This window comes from Fusarium venenatum (genome assembly GCF_020744135.1).
Source record: "Fusarium venenatum strain MPI-CAGE-CH-0201 chromosome Unknown EDB82scaffold_2, whole genome shotgun sequence".
NCBI lineage: Eukaryota > Fungi > Ascomycota > Sordariomycetes > Hypocreales > Nectriaceae > Fusarium > Fusarium venenatum.
In genome coordinates, this window is record NW_027072130.1 from 771,469 (window position 1) to 792,472 (window position 21,004).

The following is a 21,004-nucleotide window of genomic DNA, read 5'->3' on the forward strand; positions in this document are numbered from 1 at the left end:
CATTCATGGAGACATATATTTTCTTTAGTCATAGATACTACCATAACTTATGAATATCCTCTTGCAGTTTATGTTCATCGTGATAATATAGTAATTATTGAAACTATTAAAATTAACATCCCTATCTCACTATAACCAAGCCCATCCATGTTATATGATTTCAGGCTTGCTTAGTATCCCTTTCCGTACCGGTGAGATATTCCACGAGGGGTCTTTTCCGGTTCACACTTACGACCCTTGACATAATGGCGCGGATGCGTGCTTATCTCCCAGTCGCCCCATTTCTTTTCCTGTGAGCGATCCAGTAGAGTGATCACCAGCTTGTCCCTCTGCCTGCCCAATTCACGCATAGGCTTCATGAACTCTTTGTTTCCATCCTTCTCCTCTTGAAAAATGACCTGCTTCAGACCAGGACGCCACTCCTGATGCTTAAAAACTCTGCTAGTGCTTCCCCAGTGACTTTATTCGAGCCGATTGAGGGGTGTAACGGTGTGATCTCGAGAAACCTTGGGTCGGGACAGTTGGAGACCAAGGCGAGGAAACCCTCGTTGCCGACTTTGGTGGTGCTCTGGAGAATGACGGTTCTGAGGTTTGGAAGAACTTTTGCTAGACGAATGACGGCTTCATTTGTGAGATCTTTGGCATCGTTCTTTGCATCTTGACTGACGTCGGCGTAATTGAAAATGAAATGCCAGATCTTTTACGGACTTGACGTGGTAGGGTCAAGATATCGTCAATATAATCACTAATGATGTCTCGTTAGCAATGGATTGCATTGAATAGGAGGAATTTGCTTACTCAGTCAAGACAAATCTTGATCCGAAGTTGATTGTCCTGGTGGATGTCAAGATAAATTTATGATATTGACCGTCCCAATCAGTTACGCTGCTCAGGAAACTGTCGTCCTTGATGCCTTTGACGACGGGCTTTAGGAGCCTTTTCTTTGGGGTGTCTGTGCCGGGAGCTGGGGCATCAGCGGCTTAGTTGGATTTTCCAAATCTAATAGGAGGCATGGTAGGATATTAAAGTGTTCTGCGTGTTGAAGATAGTATAGAGTACTGAGTAAGTTGGAGGTTGTATGAAGTGAGTTTAGACGCGACGCGAGGCGGCGGTAGGGAATTGATTATAGAGGCTAGCTAGCGTAATTAAAGTCTCACTCGTGATACGTATTCCTTCTATACATTGACCATGAATTACGCCTTAACTACTGTTGAACCCAAGCTACCTTGTACAAGCCGGTTAGCGGTTCATTTCATTAAAAGAAACCTCAAAAGGGTAAAGACAGACTCATCTAAATAGGAAAAGCTGCATTAGGTATCTGCTCAAAAGAGGGGAAATTGTTAGGCTAGATAGCGATTTCAGACAGAATATAAACAGAATATAGATTTATTCCACTTACAGAATAAACATCTAGCATCGTCTTAACACACGATATGACCAGATGAATTTGGGAAATAACTCTTATGATATAAACCTTTGGATCTTGTAGTAATTTTCTAGAAACTAGACTTATAATAATGCTTCATAGAGATTAGTCTGGATAAACTCCTCGCTCTTCCCAAAAAAGTTATCAGGATGTAGGCGGGGGGCTATATAATTATAACCCTGCTTTTCCACCGATATTCGCCTCAACACTGTCGTCATACCCTCAAACTGCTTTAACCGTGTGAATTGTCTTAAACCAAGCTTTGATCGGGCGTATTGTAATAGGAAAGCCGCAATACCCGCCGCTATTGGCGTTGCAAATGAGGTGCCTGATTTGTATGCCAAGCAATTCTTATTGACTTGTTCGTCACACAGATGCCGAGGCCAGGCTCCTTCTACAGCCTCACCGACAACCGCGAAGTTATCGCCAGGTATCGCGATAGGATTAAAGGGAGAGGGGTTTCCATCTGCTGTCGTAGAGTGAATGCATATGACCCCTGGATGTCGAGCCGGCCACGCCCGTTGAGCATTAGCGCCATCATTGGATGCTGCGGCAAAGAGTAAAACATCATGAAATTGCGCGTTCTTAATGGCTTTCTCAAGGGACTCGTATCCATCGTCTCTAGCAGGCCAACCAAATGACATCGAGATGATGTCTGGTTGCCAATTCGTAACCGCATCGTTAATAGCCCGAGCTACCATTGATGGTGACACTGGATCATATTCTGCGATCTTCATGATGTAAATATCAGCATCCGGTGCATATTCACAAAGTAACGTCGTGACGTGGGTCCCATGGCCACTGGTGTCTCGAACATTCTTTCGGTCGTTACCGACATAGGATACTGAAGCTTTTATCCTGTCTTCGTATGCGTCAAAATCTAGGTGACTTCTATCCACCCCGGTATCCAGAACCACGATTTTAACATGGGGCTTTTCGGCCACGTCGGGTGCATATCGGCTGTAGACGTCAATGACGCCTCCCCTCCAGGATTTATAGGCTTCTTTTCTGTCTTGATGTCAGTAGAAGTCTTATAACTCGCCTAAATTCTAGGTTCATACTTCACGGTTGTTATATCCCCGGACTCTCTTCCATCATCGAAGAAGCTTGGCCTTCGAGTATCCGATAATGTCGGAAACCTGCTAGCTGGACTAGAATAGCCCGGTATGCGTCGGTAATTTTGACACTCGTCATCCCGGTTTCGTTTGCTAGCTTGCAACTTTGCTCCTCGCCTTGCTAGACTCAATCCTGAGCTTTGGGTCTTCTCAGGCTTAATAGGTCGTCCAAATCGAGCGAAATCCAGGGTTTGTGCAAGGGTGTCAAGACCGTCGACAGAAATGTAACTATGTCCTTGCTCCAACTCGTCTTCCAATCTTCGAACAATATCTTGGTAGATAGCGGTGCGCAAATTGTCTTCATGTGGCGACGTGTCCTCAGACTCATTCCCAATATTCGGGTTCAGGCAAGCGTCAATAGCCATTCTCGTTTGGTCCTCGAAATCCTGCTGGCAAAATTCGAAGATGTGGCCTGCTAATAAGAATCTGCTTTCGTCGGTTTCCTCATCTGGCAGTAGAAGGTTATTCTCCTCGGCAATCATTTGTATGGACCTTCCTTGATGTAACTCGATGAGTATGAGGGCCAAACTGACAAGACAAGGGTATGGATGAAAGCACAATTCATAATCGGGGTCATTCTGATCTTCGTCTTCGTCAACGACCCGATTATTCCCATCCATGGGAGAATGAGTCGCAGTCTTGGAATTTATGTGGACCTGAAGGTATGGCTTCAACGGCACTGTACCATTAGTCTTGAAAAACAAGATATTGTCACTTGATAGCGTAGGTTTTAGCCACTCTGTGCCGTGGAGATTAAGCACTGCATAACCCAAGAGAACCGCCAGGATGCGTTTTGTCTTGCCGTTTAAAAGATGAGGTTGTTTGTTAATGAAGTGTGACAGCGAAACAACGTCTTCTGATACATGACCAACAAATCTGCTTCGTTCAGATTTCGTTTTCCAAAGTTCGTTACCTCTCACTTCAAAGTTCAACCGGAACATACATCGCTTCTGAGTGTCTTTGATTTGTCGACATAGGCTTCTCACCCTGATACTCGTTTTCATCGTGGTTTTGTTATCATCGTCGTTGATTATGAACTTAACGACAGAGTTGTTGAGTTGTCTGACACGTGCTTCTTGCCACAGCTGATCCAAGCCTAGAAACATGTCGAAATCATACCCTTGGGTGTCATATTGAGCCCGATATGTCTCAATGCACAGTCGGGCACCGTAGCCATGCGGGACGTTACATGTGTTGCAAGGACCCATATTAGATGAGTCCAGCGCTGAATAGACCGATTGGGCCACTGGCCATATGTCGAGCGGCGGCATCTGCCTTGTCTTTACACAAATATCTGGATCAGCGCCAATGTCCCCTCTGTCGACTGTGGAGCTCATCCGGCACACGTCCTCTGCCTCTTTGAGGTAACTGATCATTTCGTCACGGCGAGCTTTGGACCCAAAATCAAGGCAAGTGCTAGCGTACTTGGCCTTGGTACTTGAGCTGTCACGCCATGCCTGGAGAATGTTGTTTAGGCCCTGTAGAGTGGAAGGGTCGTAATTTGTGACTGGAGTGCTTGGATCTCCTATATAGACTCTGTCTAGTGAGTAGAGAAGTTGCTGGAGAATTTGACTGGTTGATAAATGTGACGAGAAAATTCCTGGAATCTCCTCATTGGTATTAGAGAGAATGAATAATCGGGCGTTCATATGTACATAGAACTTATTGAGCTCTAAGGAAGGCTCAGTGCGTGCCAAGGTGTCGCAAATTTCCCGAAATACCTGAAGGACTTCGGGCAGCAACTGAGCCCATTTTCTCATCAGCTGAGGGCCAGGTGAAGCCATTGACAGGTTTTCCATACGGATCGAGGTTGATTTGAGAGAGAACCCCGCGTGAGACGTCTCACAGCCTCGTTTCAGCCGCACCACAGTTCTGCCTCAGGCAACCACAATGTGAGATTCTGCCAACGTTACACCATGAATATTCAGTCTCACTCGCTCAGTGACACATAGTGATGAAGCATATCTACCATCATCACCATGGCTGCGGGACAGATTAACGACTCAATATTGAACTTGAGACCAGATGTGAAGGCATCCAGGGAGCTGTCCGCACCTGTATCGTCTCAAGCCGCAGCATGCTTTCGCTTGTTCGATACCTGTATGGCTAGGGCAGCCAACGTCGACGCTCAAAGGCAATCTTGTATAGAAGACCAAATGGCTCGATTCTCGTTATGGACCTCTAACATGGCCGTTTTTGCGAGATCGAAGTTATCGCTAGATCACAGACTACGGTGGACCCCTCAAGTGCGGGATCTTGTTACTAGCCTACTTGGATTACTGGAAAATGACATTCAGCAGTGTAAGTGTTTACCCTAGCGGCCGTTAGCCCCTCAGAAACACTTACTCAAGTACAAAAGTACTCTCGATACTGGAACATCTTGGCCTATCAGGTTTATCCATTCCCGACCGCAACCAGTTACTGGCTACTGGCGATTTCGAGCGAGCGCTGTTAGCCATTAGCAATGAACTCACCCTCCTCAATGAATTATCAAACACCATACGGAGAGCCAACCGAAAGACTCAAGATGAGAAGGCTCTGGGTCAATTTACCCTAATTGATACCGACGGTAACGATATTGAAGGCGCTCTACAGGAAGCCTGGGCCAACAACATTCTCGACCGCTTTCCAGGATGCAGCGAAGTAATTCGGATACGGTTAGCTAGATCAATGGTCTTACGAAGGAAGAAGATTGTCTATCGCAGAGATCGATATTCTAGCGATCCTTTCAGAATACTCCAGACCACGGATAAACCTACTCTGCAACCTCAGTCTCATTGCGAAGGACAGAACCAGCGTCAGCTAGAGGGGCAAGAGACACAACTCGAACTTGTTGGGAAGTCTCGAAGTGCAATTGCATCGACTTCCATCAGAAGTGCGACTACTCTAGCGTTGCCAGATTTTCAAAAAGCTCAAACACCCTCAGTGGTGTCGAAGTCGAGGACAATCGCTCTGGATTCACACGAACAGCTTGTGTTCCCTCGCCCGCCTGGTAAACTTCTCGAAAACAATCCATATTACACATTACGTGAGCCACGGCACACGCAAGGATGTGAGTCAATAGATCACGCAGTGGGTCAGAATAGCCAAGTCGAGTCTAATGAAGAAGCAGTGCTCAATCCAGGCGTCGCACCGGAAATAATGAATCCCTTAATGAATCATAATCATGAAGACATTGAAGAAGTATGCCCATTCTGTCTCTATATAATTTCTAGCAAAGATATTAGGTCAGAGCAAAAATGGCGGTAAGCACACGACATCATTCGACCCCGGAATTTCATATGCCTAATATATTACAGAGAACATGTCATAGGTGATCTAGAGGCATATATATGCCTTTTCAATGAGTGCGATCAGCCTGAACGCACATGGACACATAGTGAAGGCTGGCTGAAACACATGCTGCAGCATGCTTTGCAGTGGAAATGTCCAGCAAGGCCGCATCGTGGCCAGATTTTCATGACACAGGAGGAATTTCAAAAACACCTGGAGCAAGATCACAAGAAGAAGTATACGGACGCCGAACTCGCCCTTGTTACCAACAGGAGTCGACAGAAATCGGGACCGCTGTTTTCATCATGTCCACTCTGCGGTCAAGACGTTCAGCAAGCCGGTGGCAATCTTGAGAAGCATATTGCTGGACACTTGAGGTCGCTTGCGCTAAGATCTTTGCCACCTGTGAGTGTATTCTTGTTTTTGTTTCTTACGTATTGAGATAATTGCTGAAACTCTCCCCCTTTAGGTTTATAATGAAGTCGACGAAGATGAAAATGATGCAAAAAACTCCAATGGTGTCATTTCTAATCGCACCACAATCAAAGAAATCACTACTACGGGCTCCCAAGTCTCGTTACGAAGCCCTACAAAAACCATTCTCGGCGAATATGAAGTATCCGACGCCGCATTTTCCTTTCTGCACATTCCTCAAGCACCGACTGTATTATCATGCCATCCATCGGACGGTGAATTTGGCACCCACGTCTATATCAAACTTTCATCACAACATGATTTGTTTTTGCTATCGACGCCGATGCCGACGTGGTCTCTGATGTTTGGGTCAGAAAAGCGCTCTGCTAAAAGTGTGTTGCGAGACCTGCAAGACAACTTTATCTACTCATGTGAGGGATATGCGCCTCGATTTACGGCCACAAACTGTGCAAGCAGCCTTGTACCATTACAAGTCGTTTGTGATGACCCTTCCGGATCTGAAATCCTTCGCATACCCATCGGCACTTTCCAGTATCTCGATGGGCCTGACGATGACCAAGCAAGAATGGCCAAGTTGGCCAAGATCGAGTATGAGGATTTAATACCTCTCCCTACAAGTTCCTCACCGAAAGCTGATCGTACTATCCACGTCGCTCAGCCGGCAGACGAAGATACAAATAGCAGCATACAGGGCGATGGGGATGACAGTAAAATTGACGAGGATGAGCCGAAATACTGTTACTGCAATGAAGTCAGTTACGGCGAGATGATAGCATGTGATGCTGATGAATGTCCCCGCGAATGGTTCCATTTAGAGTGTGTAGGGCTTAAGGTTGCCCCGAAATCAGAAGGTAAGTTATTACAAGAGCAACCAAATCAGACTTCAGCCGCTAATAGAACATCAGCGACATGGTACTGCGAAGAGTGCAAGGAACGCCTTGAAAATAGGCGGCAAACAATGCTATGGCGGACAGAGAACCGACCTCTCATGTAGAATTCATGTGCTAGTTGCCATTATCTATCTTCTCGAGCAGCTGATTGCAGCACCGAACTGCTTTGGTATCGAAACTAGATCATTAAAATTGATCACTTTTGACACTTCTTCATGTCCCTTGGACAAGGATTGCTGCGTCGTAGATTTGAGGTCCTGGCGGCCTCTGGTGGCTATGTCGCTGCAACCACCAATAAACGGCTTTGAATCATTAATGCATTCTGCTGCTGCCTAACAGAGCTGGCTCTCTATCTTTTTTATGAAGCGCGACGATATCTTGGCTACGTAAATGGAATTATCAGTTTAAGAAATGGCCAACCGAGAATTCTTTTACTTCTACACTATGACAGGGGACTACCAGTCCGAAGTCCCGATCAAGCTAGGCATCGTGATAACCTCAGTCAAGAAGCCTTATATACCCCTTATTAATTGTCTACCGAGTGAAAATACGGACATTTATAAGACGGAGAAGATCAAAGTCTAATACACGAAAGAGCAATCACAAAGAGGAAATTTTTCAATTATAGCCAAGTTTCTCAGTATTCTTGGTTTTGGTGTGGACATGTGGAAGGAGGTTTATTCAATAATTTGTAAGATGGGTTAATAAGTTGACAGTAACTGAGGAGGAAAGCTTTGTGTTTGACACTCTGGAAACCGCTGAATTTATCCCTACAGCAGAATATCTGTAGTGTTGTGTTGAGTCCGAAGCTGTACGCAGATGGTTAGAGAGATCTCGCAATCCTAAACCTATTTATGCCGTCACTGGACTGAAAGTTGTTACTGGTGCAGTGGCTAATAGTATCCAATCCCGCATCGTCGGCGGAAACGTTTCTGTTGGGGTAGATGGCATAGTCTGGACTGGCGGTGCCGTGCCTCTCGGTGGTGGGCCTGGGATTGAGGTAAATATTGGCAATAATCATCGTACAAGATGGAAGAGTGGAAACTTTGTATTTAACTACCGTGTAAGCAACATCCGAGTGAAGAAGAGTGGCGAGGTTGAGAGTGAAAATTAATATACTTTATTATTTGTTTCTGTACTTTACTAGCAGATGCAAGTCTAAGGCTCTCAATAACTCCAATATTCAACAAAATATCCATATGGATTAAAAACTCATTATTTCAAATCAAGGTTTTCTCAGTAACTTACTTTCTCACCAAGAATATACGTGTCAGGGCAATAACCAAACTCTATAATGAGGGTTATATAGAAGAAGCTTCCGAGCTGTACGCACAGCAGCTGTTTCTTCCTCCTGCAATCATCGATCCACCAAAATCACACAGTCAGTCAATCGTGGTCCCCTTTGATCCATAGCACTAATCGTGTCGCAGATGTGGTACATCTACCCACCGGTCGTCCAACTAGATCACGTACGCCGTCGAAGCTTGTCGAAAGAAACCAATATATATCGTGATGACGATGAAAATGAATATACCAGAGGAGTTATGCTCGGTACTAATAGTAAGGCGTGCAGGCAAGCTGCTTTGGACATAATTTCCGTTGCGGATCCTAGGGCACGAGATAAAGGCTTGGAGGAAGAGAAGACAATAGAAGGCGATAAAGAGATCCTTTGTGCCATTCTCCATCACGAGGACTTGGAGGACTAATACTATATAATATTATAGGTAGTAATCAGGACGCCGTAGTTTTAATCAGGCTCAGGCGTCGGTTGTATAACTGTTGGCTGCTACCGGTAATGACTTTTACCTGTAATGTAATGTAAAACATCCTATTTTCCATCTTTTAAGACTTTCCATCATTTCATGAAGAAATGAGATGTTCTAAAGCAGCAAACTTTCAGTAATAAAACAACGTAAAACATCCTATAATAAAGACCGAACTAGCCTTATTTAATACATGCCTTGAGATAAACTTTCCCAATATGCATAAACTGATCTTCCCTGACCGAAACACCATTTCTCCAAACCTCATAGAAGACCTTGATAGAAGCCGTTCTCTCATCAACACCATCATACGAAACTATCTCAGCCCTAGGCAGTTTAAAGCTCGCATTCGTGATCTTATCGATCGCAACACCCGGCTGCTCTCTCGGGACCAGCTCAAAAACCACGTGATTCTGCAACTCCTTCTCATTTTCCCTCGGGTACCGCTTCAGCACATTTAGACGCGGATTACCGAGCATCGTAGGGGTTGACGGCTCAGCGTTGGCAGCGAGAAGTGGTTTGAGAATCGTGGGGTCGTTGTCTGTAGGCGGCATATCTCCCGTTGGAACGCCGACGATGATGCGGGTAAGAGGCTCGCCCCAGGATATGACTCGCTTTCGTGTGAGACGGAAGATGAGATCGATAGGCACGGGGGAGTTGGTTGGGATGAAGGCTTGACTGTCCGTGCCCATGGGGGTGACGACCATGTCAAAACCAAGCTGGTTCGCCATGTCCTCGACTGGGCGATCGGGTATGGAATGGTCAATACGGGAAGCCAAGTTAGTGGAATTTCTGCTAATACCACGAATAAATCCCGGTTCCATCTTCAACCGTGGCCTAGGTACTATAGGTGGAGGTTGCTGCGATACACCCATCTCGGATAGGGTAGACAGTTGAAATAACGGAGTAACTTCAGGTGAGTCTGTAGCCCAAGCATCGCCAATATCCAGCTGTAAGATACTCTCATTGAGTTGAAGAGCTGTGACCACAGATGTCGGTACTTTGTCCTCAAATTCCCCCTCCCGACTTTCTCCCAGCTGCTGCACCAAATACCTACTAAAGATAGCTGGGTTTAGTGTCCGAGTCTTCCAATTGAAAGCCGCAACAGGTGTGCCATCAAGTTTGAAGTGTCTCTCGCCCAGAGTCGCTCCAGCCTTGGGTCGGTTCTCGATGGTGTAAGTCTTCCTCACAGTCATGGAAAGGGTATCTGCTGTCAGGTTGTATCCGATCTTGAAGCACTGCTGATGCGGTGGTAAGGTCAAAGTGATGCGCTTCAGATCAGGGGGGGCTGCGTCGAGTAGTAGGTACATAGTATCAGGCGCGATACGCTTCTGGACCAAGATGGGTTGTTGGGCTGGGGTGTTGGCCGGAGGGTCGACCTTCATCATGGCTGGATTCTCCCGCTTCTCTGAGAATTTTACGTCAATGGAGAGATCTGGGAATTGAGTCAAGATGTGACTGCGCAACAGGAACCCGTATCGCGGCATCTGCACATGCCAGCCACCTAGCGCTGGATCTGGAGTTCTCAAACGTTCGTTGATAGCTTCTTTGATTGCGGTGCGGGTCGTGTCTCTCTCGGGTTTGGCCCCCCAGTGATTGGCGAGACTTAGAGCTCCATCCACAAGAGCATCTAGCCAGTTGGTGTCGAGGTAGAAGAATCGAAGGGTTTCCTGGGGTAGAAATGCTGGGTCTGGAATCAGGTAGTGGGCTGGAACGTTGCCTAAATGGATCTTATCAAGGACCCACGAGTAGACAACGGCATAATGTGGGTTGACTGGCGTGTTGTATTCGTTGTACATCTCTTGTTTCTCGCCTTTCACATGTCCATCCGTATTAACTGCCATGGCGAAATGCAACGCAGCTGTAGAAGCATGTGCTCTGATCCGCGGCATGATGTGAGGCGATGATTGCGACACGAGGTCAAGAGACTCAATACCGACTCCTGATTGATCGTCGTCCTGATGGCACCATCTGTTGGGGCCAGCGGCAGTGGCAGAGCCACCAAGCGTATGCATAGAGTCGTTGATGCGATTCAGACCTTTCACCAAATCCACCATCCTTGCAGCGTGCCGCTGGCGCGATCCATGGCCGTCATCGCCAAAAAGAGCATGGACGTCTTTCTTGGCCGAATCAAGAGAAAACGCGTGGACAGGTTCCCTCAATCTGGTGAGAGCAGCACAGAAGGCGTTGTCGGCCATTGCCAGTGTGCGTCCAAGCTGCCAAGCATTAGAATATGTCGTATCCATCAGCCCGAATTTGGGATCGAAGATGGCCAAGTCATGCCCGTAATTCGACTGCATGGGCATACCGTCTATTTTGTGCTTGACCTGTCTAGGTACCAAGGGTCCTCTGAGCATAGCTGCAGTGATTTCGCCTGTTGCTGTGCGATGACGAGCGAGGGTGTATCCGTCTCTTCGACGAGCTGCAATAAGGGCTGCCAAATCAACCTGTTCTTTATCTTTCCCAGATGCAGGATCTTCGTCACCTTTTCCAGTCCGGAGAACAGAGAGGTGTTGACCCAAGTTGGTGAGCAAATCACGGGTGCTAGCCACGTTCTTTGACGAAAGACACGTATAAGTCCAGCTATACAGACTTGTCATAGCGACCAGATCGCTGCTCTTGGGATATCGCATGTCTTTGTCCCATTTCAGGGAGACCAGGTGAGCAATCATCATGCTCGACTCATCAGCGTCGATAGGCCCAGTTCGAGGACTGACCACGCAGCTGAACAACGCTTCATCGCTGTCGGCACCCGCATTGGCCATACCATCTGTGGCAATTTTCCTAACATGTGCCATGTACTTGTAGCTGGAAACGTTGATGATTTCAGTTGGCCCTTCTGGGTCTACAAATAGATCTGTGAACAACGAGCCAGAGAGAAGAATGATCTCCGTAGGCTCGTCGGCATCTTTCGCATCCAATGTCGTGTCAAAGCCGGTTGTATTGACGAGTCCTTCAATATCATTCAATTTGGTTGTCTGCCTTGCAATGATTTTCAGAGTCTTCGTCTCGCTCTGCTTTCTGTCTATCTCAACTGGCAAGTTGCCCATGACTCTGTCAATCTGGCCCTGGCTGAGTTGCAGCTCTTCGACAGAGAACACCAACAAAGCAAGCCATGTTGTGCGACTACGGACATTGTTTTTATCTTCCTCGGGCGTGATGTGAGCATCCGAAGGTGCCCTAGACCATGGCAGATGAGGATCTTTGAGAACAATATGTGGCAGGACTGTGTGGGCGACACTTATTCCTGGAGTAGGATACACAGAATCTACCACGTTGGGTGGAAGCGCAAAGCGAGGAGCGACAACAACAAAAGACTGCGACAGAGGGTCGATTTTTGTTTCACGACGTGCTGTTGATTTGCTTCCCGCTTCAGCTGGAGCCGTGATTGTTTGATTAACAGAAATGTTATGCAACCCACCGACGAGCGATGGAGCGTAGAAGGAGAATAATTGTGCCTCGCCGGGTGCTAAATCACGAGGTTCCTTGTTTAGAATCCGCCTGGCGTGTCGGTGGACTAAATGACGGTGTAAAGACGGCATGTTACTATTCTGTTGTACGAAAGACCGCCTGAAATGTTGCAAGCCTGACGTTGAGTTGATGGGATTTGATGAAAGACAATTTGCTTCGGTCAACCAAATTGAGCCACAACACGGATACAAGGTATTGAGATTACCGCTCATGGAGGCAGATGCAGGTTGTTTCTAGTGGTGCACGAAAAAGGATAATCATCCCGTTGTCACTTCAATAGTGCACGAACTATTGGGGAATTGCATACCTGATGAAACGAGACTGGTCATAATGCCTGGTGATACTCAGCTGCCTCTGCCACCTATCGGAGCCGGAACCGCCAGCCTCTCATCCCAACTTGACGTCCAGGGTCTTGACAGGGTCTTGGCAGGGAGTCCAGAATACAGTGTTCATACTGTAACTTAGTGTCATTCACTTCGCTAATATCACACACGCTATTGACGCAGAAGACCCTGTTGATCGAGAAACCTAGTCAACCAATCGCTGTTGAAGAATTAAGTTGAAATGTTGTGCTTTTTGATTATATCACGCAAGCAAAAGTATCATGACAAAAAATGGTTGTACAAAAAAAAGAAGAAAAAAATCGGGCTAATTAGAAAGGGTATTCAGCTTTTATTATTCGATTTACTCAGTTATTGTATGATTCTCTTCAAACTTTCATTAGGTATTCGAGGTTTATAAGCATTTCCTATTAGATGTACATTTTGATAGATTTATAAGAGAAACCAACCGTGGCTTTTACAGTCGAAGTGTTTTAGAACCGTTCAATAGAAAGATCTTAACTTCTCAAATCACCTGTCATCCTTTTCGCATGAAAACACTTTCCTGAGGAACAAATATTTACTGCACTGTCCAAACTGAGCATTGTCTCAAGTTAACGCTATGCATTTACTTGCCATCTTAAATGTTGAGCACTACGGCTTCTTCTTTCCAGACTTCTCGTTCTCGTTCACCTTCAGCAAATACCCTTCAACCATTGTATAAGGCCCCTCCTCGAACCTCGCCCCCTGATCTTCCGGCGCTGTAGGAAGTATCATATACCTCTCCGGCGCATCCTTCTCTCCAACCTGCGCATCAAAACTCTCTCCATTATTTCCATAATAAGGCTGCAGCCACGCCCAGCCTCCATTTCCCAACTCTGGTAGCCGCACGGGACCTTCTCCCGGTATAACATCTGGAACAGAGATGTTGGGGTCGTCCGAGCTAAGCTCACGCTCTTCTTTGAACTCGCTGGGTACATCTTTAGTGAGCACTATAGGACCTGCGTGGAAGAACGCGGCCATCTTCGAAAGGGCGGCTTGCCATGTCCAAGGCGGTAGGATGAGTTCGCGGACAGGAAGGATTCCAGAGTAGGCGTGGATGGGAGAGAACGGATCGATTAGGATGGTTCGGACGGATAGCTTCTTGTTGCATTCTTCCTCATACTCTTTGCCTCCGGAAACCGAATTAGGAGAGAGGTAGAATGGGCGTAGAACAAGTGGTGACATTGGGGAAATAACATCCTTGCCACCCTCATCCTTTTGAAAAGCATCTCCCTGGTCAACGTAATCGGAGTAGACAGTATCTAGCTTCAGACCCAGGCCTTTCTGTGTTTTTAGATCCGCGTACTTGTCACATCTGAGAACCCCGACAAGGCCGTCGAACCCCTTCTGCTTGTCGCCGATCTTGACTTTGAAAGCATATTGCCCTGGATTGTTATTTTCCTCATCACTATCATCATCCTCAATCTTGTGAGCCTCTCTACTCTTCCCCAGTAGCTTTCTGGGAATTGGATTTTCACCCCGAGCTTGACTCGTCAAGGCGTCGACTGCCAACTCCACCGACCAGCCAGCTTGACAGAGGGCCAGTGGCCGTCCAACTAGTGCAGCATTGGTGAATCCAGCATAAGCTTCGGGTGCTGGCTGCAAGTTCAGCGTTGCTTTCATGATCATCTCCCAGAATGCACGCAAGAAATCCACATTTCCAAGTCGCGCAACCAGCAGCCCAAGCTGTGCCATCTCCGGGGTCATATTCTTACAAGCTTCGTCTGGCTTAGGAGGTCGGAAGGGAAGCCAAGCGGGTGTACTCTGGGCACCTTTCGGTCCACCCAGTCTAACCTCGCGATAGAAGCTACCATCCTGGGTGAAGATCTGTATGCCCTGGTTTGCATAGTTGATCAGAACCCAGCCCCAGACTGGATTCTCCCACTCGCTCGCTGGACGCCACGCGTATGGCTTCAAAGGTACAGGTTCTGGGTCTGCTTGCAACTCTGGCTTCTTCTCTTTCTCTTTGTCACTTGATACGCGCACGACAAAGGAGGCATTGAGACGGGAATACTGGTTGATCATAGGGGGCACTTGGATAAACTCGCATTTCTGTTGATTCTTTGGTGGACATTCTTGAGGGTCATCCTTCGCACCATCAAACCGGGCCGCTTCAAGGTCCCTAGGAGCTACTACATTTGGCGCTTCTGTCTTTCCGATGAGCTGCGGTGCATACCACTCAGATATGCAGGGCAAGATAGGTTCAGGGAGAATCTCTGCCGAAGGAGTAATGGCATGTATGGCCTGGCCAAACTTATCAATTATGTTGAGCTTCGTGAATCGGAATTGTCCATGTGTGACTGGTTTGAATAGAGTATTCTTGGGCCCGACTGGAGATCGCATTGACGTTCCGAAAGGCGTGCTGTCGGTCTCAATATCGATGATTTGCATCTTCTTGTCATCCAAGCCAGCCTTTGGACGCAAAGCTTCCTTGATAGGATCCAGTTTGTTGGTCTCCGCATTGCGCATGTTGGGTTTGATGTGATTCCCCTGTAGGACTGTTGTGAGATGGGCTGAAAGGCCAGCCAGAGGAGCTGAGAGGAATGCGAGCTTGTAAAGTTCTTTCTGCAGCAACGCACGGTTTTCAGGACTGAGATAGTCATCCGAGTGATCTAGAATGGGTTGTGGAGTTCCCGCAAAGAGCTGTTCGATCTTGGCACCAAGCGAAAAACTTGGCTGTGGCAGTATTAGGACACGCCCTTGAATTCGTTGTTTATCTGGCTCCTCGTCTACCGGTAGCTTCTTTCCCTTGGGTGGCTCTTTCTCTCGCACGATCTTGTCGCTAGGGATTCCATATCTCAGCTGCGGCATATTCGAAGACCGACTCGTAGTCTTGGCCAGATCCCAGGTTTCGAATGGGATGTGATGATACTCGACCTCCCATTCAAGGAACAAGGGAAACCATGGCTGTGTGTTATTCCATCTGTCACGCCAGAGATTCTCCTTCTCTCCGTCAGTAGAGATCTGGACTTCAAGTCTGGGGTTTTGTGCTGAGTATTGGTCGTGGAAAAGAGGGGGACTTGTCGTTTTGCGTTCCGGCTCTTCTTTCAACGCTTTGTGCGCAGGATCAAGAGCTTGAAATTCTGCGAACAGTCTCGCGATACTGGACTTGACTGTGTCTGGAAATTTGCCACCAAACGACTTCTCAAAGTCGTCCCACGGGGAAGTTACTGTGTTATCTTTCTCTGGCTTCTTCGTTGTGACGATAACCTGCTCATCTAAACGAACCAATAGGTCGTCTAAGTAGTCATACTGCCACCCCGAACTGACGCCACCCACTAAAAGAGTAGGATCCCGTTGTTGATAAAATGTTGGAAGTGCACCCTTCTGCATCTTCTTTTCATCAACCAACTCCTTGATGGCCGCTTCGCAAGCAGTCTTCTTCACCTCCAAGGCATCGAACTTTGTTTTTAGGGTTTGAGCTTTGTCTGCGAAAAGCTCGTCGGCAGTATCATCCGTAACGCAGTTCCACCATACAGCAAACATGTCTCTGCGGACTCTACTCATAGCCCGTTGGATGGCGTCCAAAAATTTCTGCTGAATGTTCAGATCGCGTAGTTTATCTACGAGGTCTAAAGGTGTACCTCCAGGCCGGTTAGGCGATTCAGCCTTCTGGTCCATTCCGGCTGCGTTCCAGTTCTGGCCGCCGTCGCTGCGTGCAAAGTTCCAATTGTAAAGCATGTCAGAAGCTTGATTCTGTGTCTCGATGCCGTCATCTCTGGAAAGCAAGTGCCGTTCAAGTTCCGTGATCCACTTCTCTAATTGAGGAACAGTGACCTCTTTATCATCCGTGTTCTTAGACGGAAGACATGTATGAGCTCGCGCATATGTTGTCATGGCATCCAGCGGAGTTGTGCCAACAGCGAGGGGCAGGGTGGTGTTCAGTTGAGTGCAAAACATGTCGGCTGGTACCTTGTCTGGTTTATTCTTGGAATCCCATTTGACTTCATACATAGACCCGTGACAGACCATGCGCGTTTGAGTCTTGTCGTCGAGCCAGAAACTGAACATGGTTGCTACTTGGTCGTCCTTCAATTGCTTGCCCTCTGAATTTTCAAGTTTTATCTTAGATTTCAGGGCTTCCAGCTTCTCGTTTCTGCTCCTCTTCGATCCGTCTGGATTCTTGGCAAGGAGCGGTCCAAACATTAGATCATTCTTTGGTTCGGAATACCAGCCAACAACGTAGTAGTGAGCCGTGGCTTTTTCGAGAAACTTTCCCTTTTCATACTCAAAATTGTCGCACATGCTGAAAACATTGGGGTTGTGAGGCTGATAGTCGGCAAACAGTTGATTTGACGATGTGAGCAAGCTAAAATGCGGTAGGAACTTTGCCTGTGATTTGTCGTCGGCAGTGCCTCCTGGTATGGTCTTGTCAGACTTCGGTTGGTACTGTTCGACCCAGCTTTCGAGAGGGGTTTTGGAACCAATGAAAACTTCAGCCTGCTTTGAAACGGTGTTGTCCTTCTTATCCTCGTCTTTGTTGCCCTCATCTCCAGCGGCAATGAACGGTGACACATCCGTCTGTAAGTCAACTTCCATGCCGAGATTCTTCAACTCCCATCGTCTGTCACTCTCGATGACCCAGCCAGAGAACTCCGGCACTTCGGCATCGCTGGGTACAATAGTTCCTTTGTCGGGAATATGCCGAATGACAAGCCAGCGGTTTGGAACTGAAGGAAATACGCTAGATGTATAATCCTTAGAAGGACTTGGCTTAGGTTTGTCACCTCCCTCGAATGCGCTTTTTCCCCTGGGTTTGAGCTTCTTGTCCTGCTTTGGAAGCTCCAAGCCACTTCTGAAGAATCGTGGTAATGTCCAATGAAGATAGACACCGATACGCTGAGGATAGGTATTGTTAGTTCCCAGGTTCGTGTGTCGAGAATTGCTGGAACTAGGCCACGAATTATAAAGATCGACCGGATTCTGAATATCTGGTTGGATCAAGGTACTATCCAGCCTGAGAAATGTATAGTTGGGTTGTTCAATTGGGGCGATCTTGGCTGCAGTAGGCTCGTGGTGTGAGTTTGGAGTAGCCGGTGCCTTCGGGGGAATTCCGTCACAGACCAAACTGTTGAAGACAAAGGCGTCAAGCTTGAGAGGCACAAGAACGGACTGCTCTGGCCCTCGGGGCTGCTTCGGCTCCTCTGGCGCGTCTGTCATGATCATTATTTGCATAATTTAGATGGAGGAGGCAACTTTGGCATCAGGATGGTTCGAGAAAGGCGAGTTCAGACTGTGGTTGATCTTGACATTGCATAGCGGATGAAAATCCCAGCCTTTGATAACACCAAAGATCATATCGTAACCTATCCAATGGGATTTACCCCGTCTCAGGGCGCTTAGACGACCAAGGACCAGCTGAAAGAGGACGCACAGTGTGGGTCAATCTCACCCGGACAGTCTAGGCCCAGCCCGTGAGGTTGTCATTTCCAACCCCTGCCCGTTTTGTGACAGAAACATAAGTCGACATCAATAGTCTCAGCTCGACCGTCAATAACTCGGTGCCACCTTCAGCTGCGAGGTTTCATGAATTCTGAATCAGGTTTGGCACCGAATCATCGCCTAAGCTGAACCTCATACGCCGCTGGGCCATGGTGATGGTTCAGAAAAGCTGCGTAATCGGGAGCGCGCTATTACATCAGTTCAAGTTCTCGACCCATCGCGGGGTATTCTGCCTCGGAGTCTGGAAGGGCTTGGCTACGCGGAATGGTCGACTCTGTTGATGCGATGCCGTCTTCTCTCAAACCGTCGATGTTTACGACTAGAAATAGAGCCATTTCTGCCACGTATCTTGCTGCTCATTCTTCAATCAAGCACATTCAAACATATTCCTCTCTCTTGTCTTACTCAGTTCAAACAACGTTTGTTCCATCTCCTGTTCCAGCAATAGTGTCACCATGAGCACTGGCCAGAAAGACGACAAGGAGGACCCCAAGCCCGCAAAGATGGCTGCCGTCACCGTCATCTCAAACCCACTGGCAAAGGATAAAGTGTTCCTCTTCCAAAGCGGTGCCGTATCCAACGGGCTTCGCGTCGTGCCACAGAGTCTTCTTGATTTTGCATCCAAGGAACCTCTTGGTCCCAAGGATGCCAGCAGCGTTGTCCGGCCCATCACTAAGCCTGGCCAGCTTGTGAGTATGGTCTTCAGAGATTCCATCAACGTCTATGGTATCACTGGAAAGGAACAGAAGGATTACCAGGTGGAGCTACTGAGTCCTGTGCAGTCTCCTGTAGACAGTGAAGGGTTCCAGCCAGTTTCTGGTGCAATTGCGGGCATCTCCAATGAAAAGGAGGGCGCTGAGGAGAAGGCCTGGCTTTACTATATCTGGTACGTAAACTGAATCTATTATTTCTCCGTATCTGTCTAATTATATTGGATACAGGAACAACAACGGAACCCCAGCCATTGGCGAGCTTACCATATCCAATGGACCCCCGATTCATATCCCACTCCACGTTACAGACTTCAACCAAAGTACAAAACTCTACGCAGTCTACGACAAGGAGCACGACACACGATGGGTTATCTACCAAAGTACCAATAATGAGATCAACATCCTTAATGCAAACAAAAACGATAGTCAGTATTCCGCTAGATATCAGTTTTCCACTTGTTCATTCTAACCACCAATATAGAGAAGTACGTCTTCAGCATCGACACGACGGATGATCGCGCCCATCCCGGTACTCCCCTTGCTGCCGTCATTCTACCCTCCAGTAAGCAGTTAACAGATGCTCGCATCGTCGTGTACTTCGTCGGTACCGGGGCATCAAAGCACCTCTACAGCGCCAACAGCAAGCTGGCCAAGCAGTTGTACTTTGACACCCCCAATGAACAGCCCACAGTGGTCGAGAAGGAGAACAGGAGGAGTGTCATCACCACGGCCGGCTTGACCGCGATTGTTGACGAAGACCACAAGGAACCCCGCGTCGTGGTGTTTGGCCTGACCGACATTAACACTGCCGAATATGCTTTCAACTCGTTCGTGCACCCGGTTGCGAGCATCACCTCTTGACTGGAGCACGAGGTACCAGAAGAAACATGCCGTAGTGTAGTTAGACCCAGGACGGGGGGAGACTGCCCACTGTGCCGCGCAATGAACGGACTAGCAGGGGCAGGGTTGAATGCGGAGATAGAGCTAACGGGTACGTACACCATACGGGTTAGTTCCAAGCTGTAGAGTAGGCTCTTGAATACGAAGTGATGGCGTTGACTGAAATGTGACTTGTGACGTTGTATATAATTGGGCGAGATGGAGTGAAACTATGTCTTAGAGATCAAGGTCTAACTACCTGAGCATATCGTCAAGTGGGCGTAAAGTTCCGCAATATTGAATGCCCCATGACTTGTCACAACCACATTTCAACCCCTCCTCAGCTGGTGGCAACTCTGCCGCTTTGGACTTGATCTAGACCACCTCTTGTTCCTAACAGGGGTCTAAAGTGCAAGGGTCCATTAGTGCTAGTTGGAATACCTCCAAACAACACTACACATTCGCAAAGGCGTTACTTGAACTTCACACATCAGATAGCCTGAACTGTTTCGCATTCTCCCGCATTCTCTCACATTTCTCTTGCGCTAATAATCATATCGTTGTATACAGGTCCACCTACAACAGCAGTAGCACCATGGATACCAACCAGACAACCGGTGCTGATACCTTCTTCATCGGTGCAGACATTGGAGATGCCGCCATCTACATCAGCTGGTCAACTACTCCTGAAGGCACTAAGAAAATTGAAAAAGCCGTGATGATGGATGGTGGATCTTCATTCAGTCAAAACTACGACTCCATATACACGGCCATTGCAGACATCGAAGACAATTTCGAGTGCCAGGGAAAGGGAGCTCCCTATGGAGGAAGCAATCCCAAAGCTAGTAAGCGGAAACGTCTTCTCTTTGACTCGTTTGTTATCACACACTGGGACCACGACCACTATCACGGAGTCATGGTCTTCCTGGCAAAAGACACGATGCTCAACGCCGCGAAACTTGGAAAACTCTCGCGTGCCATTTATGTAGACAACGAGCCAAAATCGACTCTTTACGCTCCATACTGGTACAAGTGTGGGAAGCCAAACCTAAGGTGCGGGTCGCCAAATCCTAATAAGGCGCCTATGGACGTCTTCTACACGATCGACGACGAGAAGACGCGGATGAGAATCACCACTACTCTCCAAATTCGAGGGCCCAAGGAGTGGCACGGAGACATGCTGAGGATGCGTGTGGGAACGGACCAGCTTCTTGGCCGAGACTTTTTCCAGGAGG

General features: G+C 47.6%; 7 protein-coding genes across 7 annotated transcripts; 4 read left to right on the forward strand and 3 right to left on the reverse strand.

The window, feature by feature from the left end:
- Window positions 1-1,449: 1,449 nt before the first annotated feature.
- Window positions 1,450-4,348, reverse strand: EDB82DRAFT_573645 (uncharacterized protein). The gene is made up of 2 exons (XM_025733027.2): window positions 2,488-4,348; window positions 1,450-2,434 (listed from the first exon to the last, which is right to left on the reverse strand). The coding sequence occupies exons 1-2, from the start codon at window positions 4,338-4,340 to the stop codon at window positions 1,510-1,512; spliced, it is 2,778 nt and encodes a 925-aa protein (XP_025583975.2). The 5' UTR covers window positions 4,341-4,348; the 3' UTR covers window positions 1,450-1,509.
- A 141-nt stretch (window positions 4,349-4,489) lies between these two features.
- EDB82DRAFT_494611 (uncharacterized protein) lies at window positions 4,490-6,306 on the forward strand. Its single transcript, XM_065608487.1, has 4 exons — window positions 4,490-4,842; window positions 4,901-5,593; window positions 5,654-5,786; window positions 5,841-6,306. Exons 1-4 carry the CDS (start codon window positions 4,521-4,523, stop codon window positions 6,253-6,255), a joined length of 1,563 nt encoding a protein of 520 aa, XP_065464463.1. The 5' UTR covers window positions 4,490-4,520; the 3' UTR covers window positions 6,256-6,306.
- A 508-nt stretch (window positions 6,307-6,814) lies between these two features.
- On the forward strand, window positions 6,815-7,243 carry EDB82DRAFT_429269 (uncharacterized protein; the record flags this gene model as incomplete). Its single annotated transcript, XM_065607679.1, has 2 exons — window positions 6,815-7,100; window positions 7,155-7,243. The coding sequence occupies 2 exons, from the start codon at window positions 6,815-6,817 to the stop codon at window positions 7,241-7,243; spliced, it is 375 nt and encodes a 124-aa protein (XP_065464464.1).
- A 559-nt stretch (window positions 7,244-7,802) lies between these two features.
- Window positions 7,803-8,845, forward strand: EDB82DRAFT_473676 (uncharacterized protein; the record flags this gene model as incomplete). The annotated part of the gene is made up of 3 exons (XM_065608002.1): window positions 7,803-7,830; window positions 7,949-8,202; window positions 8,570-8,845. The coding sequence occupies 3 exons, from the start codon at window positions 7,803-7,805 to the stop codon at window positions 8,843-8,845; spliced, it is 558 nt and encodes a 185-aa protein (XP_065464465.1).
- On the reverse strand, window positions 8,813-12,702 carry EDB82DRAFT_553720 (uncharacterized protein; the record flags this gene model as incomplete). The annotated part of the gene is made up of 2 exons (XM_025733029.2): window positions 8,813-12,419; window positions 12,681-12,702. The coding sequence occupies 2 exons, from the start codon at window positions 12,700-12,702 to the stop codon at window positions 9,085-9,087; spliced, it is 3,357 nt and encodes a 1,118-aa protein (XP_025583977.2). The 3' UTR covers window positions 8,813-9,084.
- A 574-nt stretch (window positions 12,703-13,276) lies between these two features.
- Window positions 13,277-16,129, reverse strand: EDB82DRAFT_494618 (uncharacterized protein). The gene has a single exon (XM_025733030.2). The coding sequence runs from the start codon at window positions 16,066-16,068 to the stop codon at window positions 13,348-13,350; it is 2,721 nt and encodes a 906-aa protein (XP_025583978.2). The 5' UTR covers window positions 16,069-16,129; the 3' UTR covers window positions 13,277-13,347.
- Window positions 16,130-18,177: 2,048 nt separating this feature from the next.
- On the forward strand, window positions 18,178-20,019 carry EDB82DRAFT_122670 (uncharacterized protein). The gene is made up of 4 exons (XM_065607018.1): window positions 18,178-19,063; window positions 19,119-19,191; window positions 19,243-19,315; window positions 19,372-20,019. The coding sequence occupies exons 1-4, from the start codon at window positions 18,633-18,635 to the stop codon at window positions 19,749-19,751; spliced, it is 957 nt and encodes a 318-aa protein (XP_065464466.1). The 5' UTR covers window positions 18,178-18,632; the 3' UTR covers window positions 19,752-20,019.
- Window positions 20,020-21,004: the final 985 nt, after the last annotated feature.

Excerpts from the sequence above, each read along its gene's own strand:
- EDB82DRAFT_494611 (XM_065608487.1), top strand. The coding sequence starts at position 4,521 with ATGGCTGCGGGACAGATTAACGACTCAATATTGAACTTGAGACCAGAT. Across the intron at positions 4,843-4,900 it reads GGAAAATGACATTCAGCAGT|TACTCTCGATACTGGAACAT; the intron begins GTAAGTGTTTAC and ends CAAGTACAAAAG. Across the intron at positions 5,594-5,653 it reads GCCACGGCACACGCAAGGAT|TGCTCAATCCAGGCGTCGCA; the intron begins GTGAGTCAATAG and ends ATGAAGAAGCAG.
- EDB82DRAFT_573645 (XM_025733027.2), bottom strand. The coding sequence starts at position 4,340 with ATGGAAAACCTGTCAATGGCTTCACCTGGCCCTCAGCTGATGAGAAAA. Across the intron at positions 2,435-2,487 it reads GGGGATATAACAACCGTGAA|AAAAGAAGCCTATAAATCCT; the intron begins GTATGAACCTAG and ends ACATCAAGACAG.
- EDB82DRAFT_494618 (XM_025733030.2), bottom strand. The coding sequence starts at position 16,068 with ATGCAGAAGGGTGCACTTCCAACATTTTATCAACAACGGGATCCTACT.
- EDB82DRAFT_122670 (XM_065607018.1), top strand. The coding sequence starts at position 18,633 with ATGAGCACTGGCCAGAAAGACGACAAGGAGGACCCCAAGCCCGCAAAG. Across the intron at positions 19,064-19,118 it reads GCCTGGCTTTACTATATCTG|GAACAACAACGGAACCCCAG; the intron begins GTACGTAAACTG and ends TATTGGATACAG. Across the intron at positions 19,192-19,242 it reads CGATTCATATCCCACTCCAC|CACGACACACGATGGGTTAT; the intron begins GTTACAGACTTC and ends TACGACAAGGAG.